We start from the raw sequence: 14740 nt of genomic DNA, 5'->3' as shown, positions 1-14740 counted from the left end.
GATGATACTAACAGCGAATACAGAAGTGGGCACAGAGTTAATACACAGCTTAGTAGAAATCAAACCATATCATAGTCCAACTGACTTCAAGGTGGGAAACTGCACTCCATGTTTTTTAAATGTCACTATTATTACGGTATAACTTATATGCAATAATAAAAGTTGCTGTTGGGACACCTCGATGGCTCAGTGGGTTAAAGCCTCTGCCTTCAGCTCAGGTAAAGATCCCAGGGTTTGGGGATCGAGCCCCACATTGGGCTCTCTGCTCCATGGGGAGCCTGCTTCCTCCTCTCTCTCTGTCTGCCTCTCTGCCTACTTGTGATCTCTGTCTGTCAAATAAATAAATAAATGATCTTTAAAAAAAGAAAAACTTGCTCTTTTTGGCCTTTTTGGTGTATTACTGTACGTGATTTGATAAACACATACAGTGATGTAATCACCACTACAATTGATATAGAGTCTCTCACCACAATCCTCACCACTAGACTGTAATCAATACTACTATTTTAATATTAACTCTGCAGAGCTAAATGTGCTTACAATTCTATTACTTGATTTGTCAGCTTTAAATGAGATTCCATGAATTCTTGCTATTAAAGATAATGCAACTCAAGTATATATGCTTCTTCCCACCTGCCTCCTGCATTCTTTTTCCAACTTTTGTAAAATGTAGTATTTGACACTGTTAGGGTATAAAATATACACATTCTATGTAATCATCCTAAAACATACATTTATATTTGTCTTAATTCTAGTTGTAAAAATATGCATAGGTCATAGCACATTGTTCTTTCCCCCCAATTTTTAATTTAAATCCCAGCTAGCTAACATACAATGCAATATTAGCTTCCGTTATAGAATTTCATGATTTGTCACTTATGTACAATACCCTGTGCTCATGACAGGTGCCCCTCCTTATATCCATTAGGTATTTAACCCATCTCCCTGTCTACAGCATATCATTTTCTTAGTTTTCCTCTTTATCTATAGGTTAGCTGAATGTAAAACACTATGGTTCCTAAACACAACTAGTGCTTTATAAATCTTAGCTAAAAATAGTAGAAGCAATCTTTAGTAAATACATTTTCATTAACTTTATAAAATCATTTTTATTAGTAGTAATAGTGGTAAATAAATACCTCCAAAATACTGGAGAATTTGCTTGGTGATAATAGGGAGAATATACACTCTGGCTGACTGTGTTTTATAAAGGACTTCCTCCATACCATCGTATATATAGTGAGACATAAATTGTACCTAAATTCATGGAAAAATATCAATTGTGGTCCCTTCATGCTTATATGAATCTTTAGTATTTTCCCCTCTCTCATAATTCAATCATTCTTTTTAAAAAATCATTGCATTAACTGCTTAATAAATCTTTCAGAAAAACATAAAAGAAAAATTTGCTTTGTAACAGAGGAATGAGCACCAGATGACTGGTGATATTCATTAGGCATACTCAAACACAAAAGAAGTTAAATGGTCTACTTCACGTTACTCATTTCTGACTTTGCCTTCTTTTCTCAATTCTGTCAATAAGCAACATTCAATAGCACTGCCTAGGCAGTTAAATGCTGCCCTCTCCTCAATATACCTCCAGATTACCTCAGTGCTAATATGAGCTACATAAAAATATGAAAAGAACTAGACTTAGGAGTCTTCAATTCATCCCTGATGATGGGAAATACTCTGCTACTGTTTCATCAACTATAACCTCATTATTTCATGCTGTAAGTTCTTAATGAATTTCACTGAGAGTTCAATTTAAATGCATTAAGTTGCTGTCAGTCCTTCAGTAAGATCAATGAATACCACTTGGGGAGGTATGGAAACAGTTTCCTGAATCTTCCCTAGAATGTCAAGGCAAGAATCAGAATCAAAAAAGTACACTTTAGTAGGGATACAAACAGGGATTCTGAAAAGAACATGAATATTGGAATTGGCAGATCTCAATTTTTAAAAAAAACAGTCAAAGCTTGACCACTTAATATGCATCCTCTAGGACACCTTTGTTTCTAAAATTCAGAGGGCTGTTGTGACAATTATACATGTAATAATATAAATAAAAGTATAGTGTTAAGCAGCTAGTAGACAATCAACAAATGGTAGATGATATTAGTTTCAGTCACTAAATATAACAGTCATTAAAAAAAAGCCACTCAACTATAGATAGATGTAGCCGATTTTTGCAGGGTAAAGTATATATATAAATTCTAGCCAGGTTCATGTCAGAGATCAGTAATACATCTTGAAATGCTTGCAGGAAAAAATAAATGAAAGTATTTTGAAAAAGAAAGGTAAACCATTTAAAAGCTATTATAAAAGAATTCTAGTGTACTGGAGAATTTTCTGTGCTTTGTTTTGGCCTCACTGATTTTTACGGTACCATAATTGCCAAAGTGATTTCACAGAATATGGATGGGCAGGAGGCATAATTATGATCGAGTACTTTATGTCACTAGTTCAAAATGTCCAATTTTCATCTACCTTTTTTTACATAATAATTTTTCAGATATTATATTTTATTTATCTATTTGAGACAGAAAGAAAGCATGAGATGAGGGGAAGGGAAGGGAAGGAAGGAAAGGGACAGAGGGAAAGGGAGAAGCGAAGAAGCGAACCCCCCACTGAGCAGGGATCCATCTCAAGACCCTGAGACCATGACCTGAGCTGAAGGCAGACACTTAACCAACTGATCCATCCAGTTGCCCCTTTACATAATAATTTTAACAACTGTACTCTGGCCACAGAAACTACTTGTTGATCTTGAAGCTTTGAGAAAGTGAAGGTTCAGGGAGAAGTGAATGAAGGGAGACAGATGCCATTCAATTCAGTTTTAATGATTTGATTCAATAAACTTACATGATGCTCTATCTATGTTCCAGGAGCAGTAGAGTTTGTTCAAGAGTCAAATATGGACAAAATATAATCCCTGCCTTGAAACCGACTGTTTGTATATAACTGTTCACAGCAGAAGGCTTAAAATACACAATCTCACTTACAGCATACAGAACATGAGAAAGCTTTCTAAATTTATTGGGATCCAATAAAAAATACTATAAAAAATCCAGTACATCCAGTATAAAAAATACTGATTGGGTATGCTGCACTTCATAAACAGTCATTTTTTTTAAATGTTCTCATTAAATTACAGAGATGACAGGTTTATATATTTAGTGAAGTCCTGGAAAATTTTCCAGTAAAGTAGGTACTTTCCAACCTAGTATGAAATACTTTATTAGAAAAAAACAAACACCTAGATGTCATAAGGATTAAAAATCAAAAGGAGTTTCTGTTAAGATTTTGATTTCAACATCAAATAGCTTCCAAAGCTAGTCCTACCACTAGTATTTTTATACAAAGCATTCTTGAAATACCATTAACTTATAGTCCTGCATATTTTCTATAATGTTCTACTATCAACAGTATAGTAAACGACTGTCTTCAAACTTCATCTTATGGAAACATCTTTCATTTCTATTGGGAACTTTCTCAGTCATGCATAGTTTATTTGAAATCCAAAGGTTCACTTGGTTCTGCCAGACTAAAATTACATTATTAAAACTAGAATTTTTACTCACCCGATCCTCCTTTTGCCAAGTATTTGTTCTTTGCATAAAGGACAGAATCTAACATAGACTCAAAAAGAAGAAAATAGCCCTGCATAAATAAACACAAAAAAAGGATTTTAGAAATGTGTAATCAATATCCTCATAAGTATATCAACTTAAATATCTGGGCTACTCTTTCTATAAAAGATATTTTTTTGTCTCTGCCATGTAATTTTCTACAAAGCTTGAAGTTACTTTTTGCATTAAATTCTCCAAGTACATTTAAAAAATCAGGCCAGGGAATAAAGTGGACCCAGACAGTTTATTACAGTCAAATGTACCGAAACCTTCTTAATCCGTGCTTCTGCTTTCTAGACCATTGTTTCTTCCTCATTAAAAGGAAAATCCGAGACAGAAATTGTTAATGTACCCTCTAACTACCTAGAATATTGCAGTATTAATACAGACAGTGGCTCTCAACCAGATTTTTGTCCACTGGAGGACCTCTGACAATATCTAGTGCCATTTTTGATGATCACAACCCAGGGGGAAGGAAGGAAGGGTGCTGTAGGCATCTAGTCACGTAAAGCCAAGAAATGCTGATAAACATGCTACAATGCACAAGAAGCTCTATGACAAAGAATGGTACAACCCCAAAAGTTGATAGGGCTAAGGTTAAGAAAGCCTAGTCTAGGGGCACCTGGGTGGCTCAGTGGGTTAAAGCCTCTGCCGCCAGCTCCGGTCATGATCCCAGGGTCCTGGGATGGAGGCCCACATCGTGCTCTCTGTTCAGCAGGGAGCCTGCTTCCCCCCGCCTCTCTCTGCCTGCCTCTCAGCCTACTTGTGATCTCTGTCTGGCAAATAAATAAATAAAATCTTAAAAAAAAAAAAAAGAAAAAAGAAAAGAAAAAGAAAGCCTAGTCTAGAATAGCATTTCCCAAAGAGCTTCTTATCCAGTGAGTCTCTTCTGTTAAAAAAGTAAATAAAGAAAGAAAGGAAGAAAGGAAAGAAAAAAAAAGAAAGAAAAAAAAAAGGGAGGGTATCTTTAAGAAACCCCAGATGCTTTATCCTCCTCTTGAGATTCATAATGCACGTCATCACGTTGATAGTTCTGGGAAGTGTTACAGTAAAGAGGACTACTGAACATATTTTAATTGTGTTACTCTTTTGCTTACACACCTCTTTTCCCCCCTACTTTACACCTATTAATACCTTACACAACTAGTGTTCTATGTTCATGAAATACAGCCCTGCAGTACTCCAGATTTTAGATACCAATAATGAATTCTCCACCAAGAAAGGATAATCATAGCACAGGTGAAAAGAAATTTACCACTACTGGTATCATGAGTAAGGGATCAATGACAGCTTGAGTCAGTCTTTCTCCTTCTAGAGTCTACCCCGCTCCCCACCTGGAGCAGCAGGAAGAGTGAAGTGCTCAGTGCGGAGCTTAGCACAGCAAACACTTTCTTACTGCTTAGAGTAAACCAACAGGAATTCTGCCCTAATGACAGCATTCTAAATAAAAACTGTTCTCACTTACTCATTTGTTCTGTGCACGAATAACTGTTTGACAGGATAAATGCAATAGTCTTTAACCACATGAACAAAGACTTTTTTTTTTTTAAAGATTTTATTTATTTATTTGACAGAGAGAGATCACAAGCAGGCAGAGATGCAGGCAGAGAGAGAGAGGAGGAAGCAGGCTCCCCGCTGAGCAGAGAGCCCGATGCGGGACTCGATCCCAGGACCCTGAGATCATGACCTGAGCCGAAGGCAGCAGCTTAACCCACTGAGCCACCCAGGCGCCCGAACAAAGACTTTTTAAAGGGGTCTCTAGAAGAGGAAAACCTGCAAACTTGAGATGGGTAATCTTCACAAGGGATTATTATCATTATTTTTGAAGATTTTATTTATTTATTTGAGAGAGACTGAGAGAAAGGGGAAGAGAGCATAAGAGTGGGGAGTGGGGAGGGTCAGAGAGAGAAACAGACTCCATGCTGAGCAGGGAACCCCATGCAGGACTTGATCCTGGGACTCCAGGATCATGACTTGAGCCAAAGGTAGTTGCTTAACAAACTGAGTCACCGACGTGCCCCAAATCTTCACAAGAGATTAACAGCAGATTTAAATTTATAGAAAATACAGCTCACAAGCCTGAATCACTTTTAAAAAAACCCACCTAATTAAACTGCCACTAGCAACTCTATATTGATTTTTACCCACTCCCAGCAACATACCAATTCACTGAAAAGAAAATACTTGTCTACAAAAGAAAAACTTAGCAACAAAACCTTTTATTAATTTGTTTACATTAGGAAAATTAAGGATTTGGTGGAAGCTGTTCTTCTGGTTAGAGCATCTCAGTAATATGTCTAACTCTTAAAAGTTTGTTCACTATTAGTATCATCTGCGTATTCAAAGAACAAGAAACTTTTGGAAGTCAACTAAGAAATCTTTATCAATCTGACATAATTCATGCAGATCTATGCACACAACTCCTTATAAATAAGCATTCATGTGCTGATTAAAGTGAATTTTAATTGAATTATTCAAAGAGAAGTCTTCTGTTTTCCTCCTATTCTTTTTTTTCAGATGAGCCAAGACTACGTATATGTGTGCACAGACAAAGGAAAAAGATCAGCTGGTAAAACAGGCTGATAGGGAAAAAACCATCCTTATTTGCAAGATTGCTGCATGTTAAAATATTAATTTAAATAAAATAATTCACATTTTGATACATACTAAATATTCATTAGTATGTTTAGTCTTTTTTGGAAGGGGGCAAAAAAATTAGTTTGTCACTGATTTGGCACTGTCTCAAACTGTTTTTAGTATTAACTTTCAAAGTAGTTGGCAAAAAGCTAAGTATTTTGCTTCCTATGTCCAAACTGTCTTACTTCCATGTACTACAAATAAACCAAACTCTTTTCCATCAGTAACTGATCAGTATCAGAAGCTCCTTCTAACAACATGCTTATTTACTGTATCTATGATAAAGTTATTATTAGCTATCCATTAGAGATTAAATTGTGGCATATTTTAAACTGGTGCTACAGTCAATGCCAACAGTGGTGAAAAGGGTATACTCCTGGGTTTAAATCTCAGTGGAGCCCCTTTTTTAGAAAAGATTTTATTTATCTATTTGAGAGAGAGAGACCCTGTAAGCATGAGTGGGAGGGGGGAGAAGGAGGCAGGGGGAGATGGAGAAGCAGACTCCCTACTGGGGCGGGGGCTCGATTTCAAGACCCTGGGATCATGATATAAGTCTAAGGCAGACAATTAACTGACTGAGCCACCCGGGCACATCACGGAGCCCCCTTTCTCTATATGACCTTGGACAAATTAACATCATTGTGCCTCAGTTTCTTCATCTGTAAAGTGACAAATATGGTATTCTACTTTATAAGGCTGTTCCGAGGATTAAATATGTTAATACATATAAAAGATTAGAACAATAAATCTTATTAATTTAGCCTAACATTTAAGAGCTATTTAAAAAATATATTTGTCAAGGCTTGTCAAATTTTAAAATTATATTTAATAAATTAGAAAATAAAGTTTTACCAGGCTGTCCAGAATCATCTCATGTTTATATAGTCAATGGGTCCTATACTACAACCCATGAGTCAGAACTGGAATTCCTCTTTTTTCTTTTTTTAGGGGGTTTAGAGAATACATTTTCTTGTGTCACTTCTTTCAGACCAGTGAAGATTATGTATATGTGTGCACATATACATAATACAAAATATAAAACACTCAAAATTTCTTTACGTTAAGAAACAGAATTTTAAAACCCCCAAAAAGTAATTTGGTCATATTGGCCAAATTAGTGCCAATTCCAACTTTAAGATTCTTCTCACAAAGATAATCACAAGGATGTTTTTCCCCGCAAGGCAAAAAAAAAAAAAAAAAAAAAAAAAGGCAAAAAAAAAAAGAAAAAAGAATCAGCTTTATTTAATACTTCAAATTTTGGTATTTACACTTAAGACACTCCCGTATGTCTGCTTCTATTTAAAATAGTTAACATCAACAAGCATTTTTTCACATAGCCTATAATGATTACCTTAGCTAAGCTTACAATTCTGATTAAAACATATTAGAGATAGTTCCTAAGGTTTTAACTATCCAAACAACCTAATATCACATTATAGACATCAACAATAGAGAAGTTCAATGCCTTAAGTCATATGACTGGATGAATAACACTGGACGATTTTTTGGTCCCCTTAGAAAACACTGGTTTTATGATTCAATTCCTATTGTTGCTAAATTAAACAGTAAAATCAGGTGCAAACAAACAAAAAGATAATTATCCTTGGCAGCAAAAATACCCTTTCAATAAATGCCATGTTTTTCCTTCCCATTTTTTCAATCAGTCATCATTACTGATCAGAGAATTTCTGAAAGCAAACAATCAAATGTTTTTGTTGATACAGGTAAAGGACTTAGTACAGTTCTTGGCATAGGGTTAACATATAAAACCTGTGAAAAACTGTATCACATAATTCTTTAATTTGGTAGAAATCACTATGTGGGCTCAGGTATCATGTCATAAAATTGGGCTAATATGGAAGGAAGCAGAAGGCTAATGCAAGTCTTTCTTTTTCTTCTTTTTTTTTTTTTTCTTTTTAAAGATTTATTTATTTGGGGGGGCCTGGGTGGCTCAGTGGGTTAAGCCGCTGCCTTCGGCTCAGGTCATGATCTCAGGGTCCTGGGATCGAGTCCCGCATCAGGCTCTCTGCTCAGCGGGGAGCCTGCTTCTCTCTCTGCCTGCCTTTCCGTCTACTTGTGATTTCTCTCTGTCAAATAAATAAATAAAATCTTAAAAAAAAAAGATTCATTTATTTGACAGAGAGAGAGATCACAAGTAGACAGAGAGGCAGGCAAAGAGAGAGAGAGAAAGAGAGAGAGAGAGAAGCAGGCTCCCTGCTGAGCAGAGAACCCGATGTGGCACTCGATCCAAGGACCCTGAGATCTTGACCTGAACTCAGGGTCCTCGAAGAGCCGAAGGCAGCGACTCCACCCACTGAGCCACCCAGGCGCCCCAAGTCTTTCTTCTTTCATCTTTCCCCATTTTTACCTCCCTTTACTCTATGCATTGTTGTACAATTAATAATGGTATTTTATATCTATAAATTTTTTTACTTCAGTATCGAGGTATTACTTATGTAAGTATATGCTGAGGCTTCTAATCTATCAAAGCAGTTTGTAAGTCTTAACTTAAAGACTAGCTGAACTAATAAATCAACGGAAAAGCATTCCTTCAAACCAAGAATAGATTAATATTTCTTCACATTTAGACTCAATGAAGACTGACAATTTCATTGGTCATTCATTTCACTCAGCAGTCAGATTTCTGCTCAACTATTACCTCCTTAAAAAGTATTTTCCTGATGTCTCCACATAAAATAGCATCTTTTTCCTCTATTACGCTCCATCTATTTACCTTACTTTGTACTTCTTTGCGACACTTGTGAATTAAAATGTGGTTTATTTTTGTTTTTAACTCTTGACTAAAATGTAAGCTCCAAGAGGAGCAAGGACTTTATACTGTTTGAAGGTACCTTCCTGAGGGCTATAAATGTGGCCAGTAGATTGTAGGAACTCAGTAAAAAACTTCTGAATGAATAAAAAGATGAGTTATTAGTATCATACATTATATTCGTTAAAAATGAAACAGTACCCGCTTATTCTTATTTTTCTCATACTTAATAAAACTGGGTATTTTAAGAACCCTTTTTGAGCCCAACATGGTGCCTGCACTCACAACCCTGAGAACAAGACTTGGGCTGAGATCAAGAGCTGGCATAAACCAAAGGACTTAAAACACAGCTCACAGTCACAGAAATAGTTGAATGACCCAGAACTTGAACCTTGGTTTAACTACAGAATCACGTTCTGAATAACTATCTTATATTGCTTTTTTCTAAAAAAAAAAAAAAAAATTATTTATTTATTTGCAGACAGAAACACAGCAAGAGGGAACACAAGCAGGAGGAGTGGGAGAGGGAGAAGCAGGCTTCCTGCTGAGAAGGGAGCCCAATGTGGGGCTTGATTCCAGAACCCTGGGATCATGACCTGAGGTGAAGGCAAACACTTAATGACTGAGCCACCCAGGCACCCCCATGTTACTTCTTAAGCTGATATACCTAACTGAGAATAAGATTTAGTGTTTGTATTATATTATACTACCTTTGTAATTAAGGACTCGAATGTTCTGAAATGAAAAATTTCCCATTAAGCATATCAAACAAGATTAGAATTTATAATAGGTATCTGAGTCATAATATGTCAGAGTGATAGCTTAGTTGGCAACTGGGTATAAGCCACTGTACATTATGAAAATTATCAGTTTAGAAAATCAATGCAAATATTAGATTATATGTAGAACCAATATATGACATCTATGAGATAAATTAACATATCTAGCTTTAAATTTAGCTGATGAAAATATTTACATATGTATTGCTAACTGTTGTCCTTTCTCTCAACTTTCCACTTTGCTAAACTTCATTTTACTATAGGCTTTCTATGTGATAGAATAGCCTTTAATTTCCTGGGAACTGTCCTTGGTTCTGAACCAAGTCATTTATTACTGATATCAGAAGGCACTCCTCCAAATGCCCGGCTCATCTGCAGTGCAATTCAGACTGTAATTTCACAGGCTGCTGCCTCACCTGTAGGGGTGCCATCTGGAAGAGAATTATACCCAATATTTTCTCCCATGATGCTCATGGAGCACTCTTTTTTCCAAAGAGACATTTACTTTTTTAAAATTAAAATTTGCATTTATACTTCAAAAATTAGTTACTACAAAAGGAACACACTGGATTAAATCTGGGACTAAGATATTAACATTATTCATTGAAATGGGAACCTTATTTTTAAAATGTCTGTTCATATCTCCTTAGAATAAATTAATGATAAAAGATAGTTCTGATACCTTCAGTATAAGGTTTTCTCTCTCTCTCTCTCTTTTTTTTTTTTAGTACAAATAACTGAGTTACTGATACACTCTTTGGCAGAATTAATTATTAAAAAGAGAGGCAGGGGAGAGTTACAGATAAAATGGAGAGTTAATCTGTAGAAAGTCTAGTGACAAATAATAACTGAATTTATCTAAATATAAAAGATTAGTTTTAACAAATAAGCAAGACTACAAAATCTAAACCCAATTTTCAGTATACTTCTGAAGCATAATAAATATTTCATGACACTTTTTTCCAATACTGCTCTCAGTTTTATAAAATTTACTGTAGATAGAACTGTTACCTACAGTGACTAAAACTATTAATTGGTTGTTAACTGAAAACAATATGCTTTAAGAAAAAAACACAAATAAATGTAGATATGTTTACTAATTCTCTTTTTAAAAAATATTTTATTTATTTATTTGACAGAGAGAGACAACACAAGCAGGGGCAGTAGGAGAGGGAGAACCAGGCTTCCTGCTGAGCAGTGAGTCCAATGCAGAACTTGATCCCAGGACCCCAGAATCAAGACCTGAGTGGAAGGCAGACACTTAAGGACTGAGCCATCTAGGCATCCCTATTTACTAATACTCTTTAAGGGTGAATCTATCAATGAGGATTGTCACAATTTTCCTTGCACAAACCACACTTATAATGTACTGTAAGTAATTTCCAGTTTGGGTTATTTTAAAATAGAAAAAAGAATCTAAGAGTACCTTGTCAAGTGAAAAATCTCTGAATTCCATAATTCCCACCTACTCGCTTCTATTCTGTCACAATAGTTTTACTCACTACTTTACTCAACAGGAATCTTTTTTACAGTCCTGTTCAATAGTTTATGCCAATATTAGCTGATATTATATAAAGAAGCAGGGAAACAAACACAATAAGCTCTTGGTAAACCTATAATACAACTAATACAAGCAAAACAGGAGGAGCACACTGAAGGTAATTTACCTGCTTTAAGTGTTCAGTTAGCCATTGAAATCTAGCACGTTATAGAGAGAGAATGCAGAACATCATTAATTTGCTGAATTAAAAGCAGACTGGTTACGGATGTGTCTACTGTATATCTGTGTGACAAAAATATATATATTTTTTAAGATTTTATTTATTTATTTGACAGACAGATCACAAGTAGGCATAGAAACAGGCAGAGAGAGAGAGAAGGAAGCAGGCTCCCTGCTGAGCAGAGAGCCCGGTGCGGGGCTCGATCCCAGGACCCTGAGATCAGGACCTGAGCCGAAGGCAGAGTCTTAACCCACTGAGCCACTCAGGCACCCCAACAAAAATATATTCCTAATGATGGTAAAGAAAATCTTCCTTGATGTCCCATAGTAGGTCAGGTGCCCTTTATAATATGACCTCATTTAGAAGTTGAGTTATTATTAGTGCATAGGAATGAGAACTAAAGGGTTTCTCAACCTTGGCACTACTGACATCTTGGGCCAGGTAATACATTGTTGTGGAGACAATCCTGTCCACTGTATGAAGTGTAGTAGTACCCTGGCTTCTACCTACCACAGGCCCACCAGCACTCTCCTCCTGTCTCTCTTCCTCCCTAACCGCCTTCCCCCCACTGGCTATAAAAACCTAAGATGTTTCCAGACATTTCCCAATGCCCAAATATTCCCAGGTGGGCAAAACTGGATACCCTTCACCATGAAAACCACTCTAAAGACATCCAAAAAGTAATTAGATAAGTACTTTCTCCTAATCTACAATGCTCTCTGCTAAAAATGTACCAAACTTAAGTTTTTACAGGACATAATATAACCTTTGTTTATTTCACTGTTAATATTTATAATAGCCTTACACACTGAATACCTGAATTGTAAAGTTTTTTCAGTGATTCCCAGTCTATCTCTTGCCTCTTTCAACTTAACATGTGCTAATGCGAATGAATGTATCACAAACGTGATAAAGAAGATACTAAGATACTTTCCTTACTGACAGCTCTACAATGACTGAGACAGGTGTTATAGCCACACACTTGGCAAAAGCAAGGTGGCTGCTGTTACCACGCAGCAAGAATATTGTAGGTTTTGTATTTGTTTACTGTGGAATAGGTAAGAAAAATAATGTTTTGAACATGTATATGTACACACAAACACACACAGACATCTTTTCAATGTTTTACATATATGGCTAAGACAAATTTCTTATTGGAAGGGGAGGTGAATCATGAGAGACTATGGACTCTGAAAAACAATCTGAGGGGTTTGAAGTGGTGGGGGTGTGGGAGGTTGGGGTACCAGGTGGTGGGTATTATAGAGGGCACAGATTGCATGGAGCACTGGGTGTGGTGAAAAAATAATGAATACTGTTTTTCTGAAAATAGATAAATAAAAAAATTTAAAAAAAAAAAGGACATGCACATTTAAGATTTTGATCTGTGTCATCAAAATGCCTCCAGAAAGACTGACAATTTTTATTCCCACAACTATCTAAGTGAATTAAAGACTTTCAAATAGCCTAAAAAGACATAAAGTCTGTGGAGAACAATTTTCATGTTCTGGGGTGGGGTAGAAGTATTAACTATAAAGAAAAAGATGTAAGTTTGACTAGATTAAAATTCAGAACCTCTGTTCATCAAAAAAAACATAAAAAGAATTAAAAAGGCAGAGTTTGAAAAGATACCAAGCACACACATATCTTTACTTCCCTCAAAGAACACTATTCATTAAAAAAAAAACAGGTAAGGGGCTCCTGGGTGGCTCAGTGGGTTAAGCCTCTGCCTTAAGCACAGGTCATGATCTCAGGGTCCTGGGATTGAGCCCCACATCAGGCTCTCTGCTCAGTGGGGAGCCTGCTTCCCCCAACCCTCTTTGTCTGCTGCTCCACCTACTTGTGATCTCTGTCAAATAAATAAATAAAATCTTAAAAAAAAAAAAGGAAAGAAAAAAACAGGTAATTCAAAGGAAAATGGACAAAGAATTAAACACAATTACTATACAAAACAGGAAATCCAAAGAGCCAATAATCACATATAGAGATGGTGAACCTCATTACTAATTCAACACAAACAGAAACTACTACTGACTAGCAGAGAGGCAATAATTACAAAGTCATACGATGTCCATTGTTGACAAGTCTATGGAACAATAAAAATAAGTTTCACAACCTTTAATAAGGGAAGTCTGGTATCATCTAGTAATGGAGAAGAGCAGCATGCCCTGTTATCTAGCCATTCTACTTCTAAATAAATGAGAAGAAAGGCACGCTTGAGTGTAATGGCACACATATACCTGTATACAACAGCACTATTATTTGTCATGCTGAAAGAACTGGAAATGATCCAGTGTCCACCAATTGTAGCATAATAAACATACTGTTAAACAGTCACATAATAGAATATACAAAAATGAAAATGAACAAATGATCCACATGGGCATTATTGATGAATGTTACAAACATGACTTAGTGAAGAAAGCAAAAAGCTATTTTTTAATACAAAAACATAGTTATGTTTTGAGTCCATTTACATAAATCTCAAAAACTGGAAAATATAAACTAAACTGATTAGGAATATAAATGTAAGTAGCAAAAACATAAAGCAAGTAAATGACTACCATAGAGGTCAGTAGAGTAGTAAGCTCTCTGGGATGGGAAAGAACTTGTAGCAGATACAATTAAAAAAAATAAAATGAGAAATTTAAATATATTTGAGAAGATATGTAAAAAAAGACATCTAAGGATGAAATTAGTATATAAAGATATTTGAAGAAAATTGAAAAGATACTTGGCAGCTGCTTTCTATATTTTGATCTAACTAATGATTACACACATGTTCATTATATAACTATTTCTTACATTCGTCTGTATTTTCTGTGCATGTTGTATTTCACAACTTATTAAAAGGAAGATTTTATGACTAGTTATATAATATGCAATAGTTGGGAGAAGGCAAAAGAAACACACTCAAATCTGTTTGTAAATGTTAAAATGTGTCGGGAATAGTACACAATTAATGAGAAAAGTGTTAAAGTAAACTAAAGGACCAAATTTAACAGGGACAAAGAATAATACTTCATAATGATAAAGAAGCCAAACTTTATCAATAATACATAATAATTCTAATGTGTATGCACCTAAAAACTACATAAAAATATCTGAAGCAAAAACTGACAGAAGGGAAACAACTCCTGAACTATAGGTAGAAACTGCATTATTTTTCTTTTAGTGGTTAATAGAACAGATAGACTTAAAAAA

The 14740-nt window shown here is 35.5% G+C and overlaps 1 protein-coding gene across 1 annotated transcript in view; it reads right to left on the bottom strand.

The window, feature by feature from the left end:
• The window catches only part of PRMT3 (protein arginine methyltransferase 3), a 126283-nt gene that overhangs the window by 51650 nt on the left and 59893 nt on the right, over nucleotides 1–14740 (bottom strand). Inside the window, exon 11 of the mRNA XM_044258964.1 lies at nucleotides 3585–3663. Within this exon, the coding sequence (XP_044114899.1) occupies nucleotides 3585–3663 (79 nt within the window). The remainder of the gene's footprint in view (nucleotides 1–3584; nucleotides 3664–14740) is intronic.

The sequence above is a fragment of the Neovison vison genome, chromosome 7 (assembly GCF_020171115.1).
Source record: "Neovison vison isolate M4711 chromosome 7, ASM_NN_V1, whole genome shotgun sequence".
Classification (NCBI taxonomy): domain Eukaryota; kingdom Metazoa; phylum Chordata; class Mammalia; order Carnivora; family Mustelidae; genus Neogale; species Neogale vison.
The sequence above is the reverse complement of the archived record's forward strand: the minus strand, read 5'-3'. Positions and strand labels throughout refer to the sequence as shown.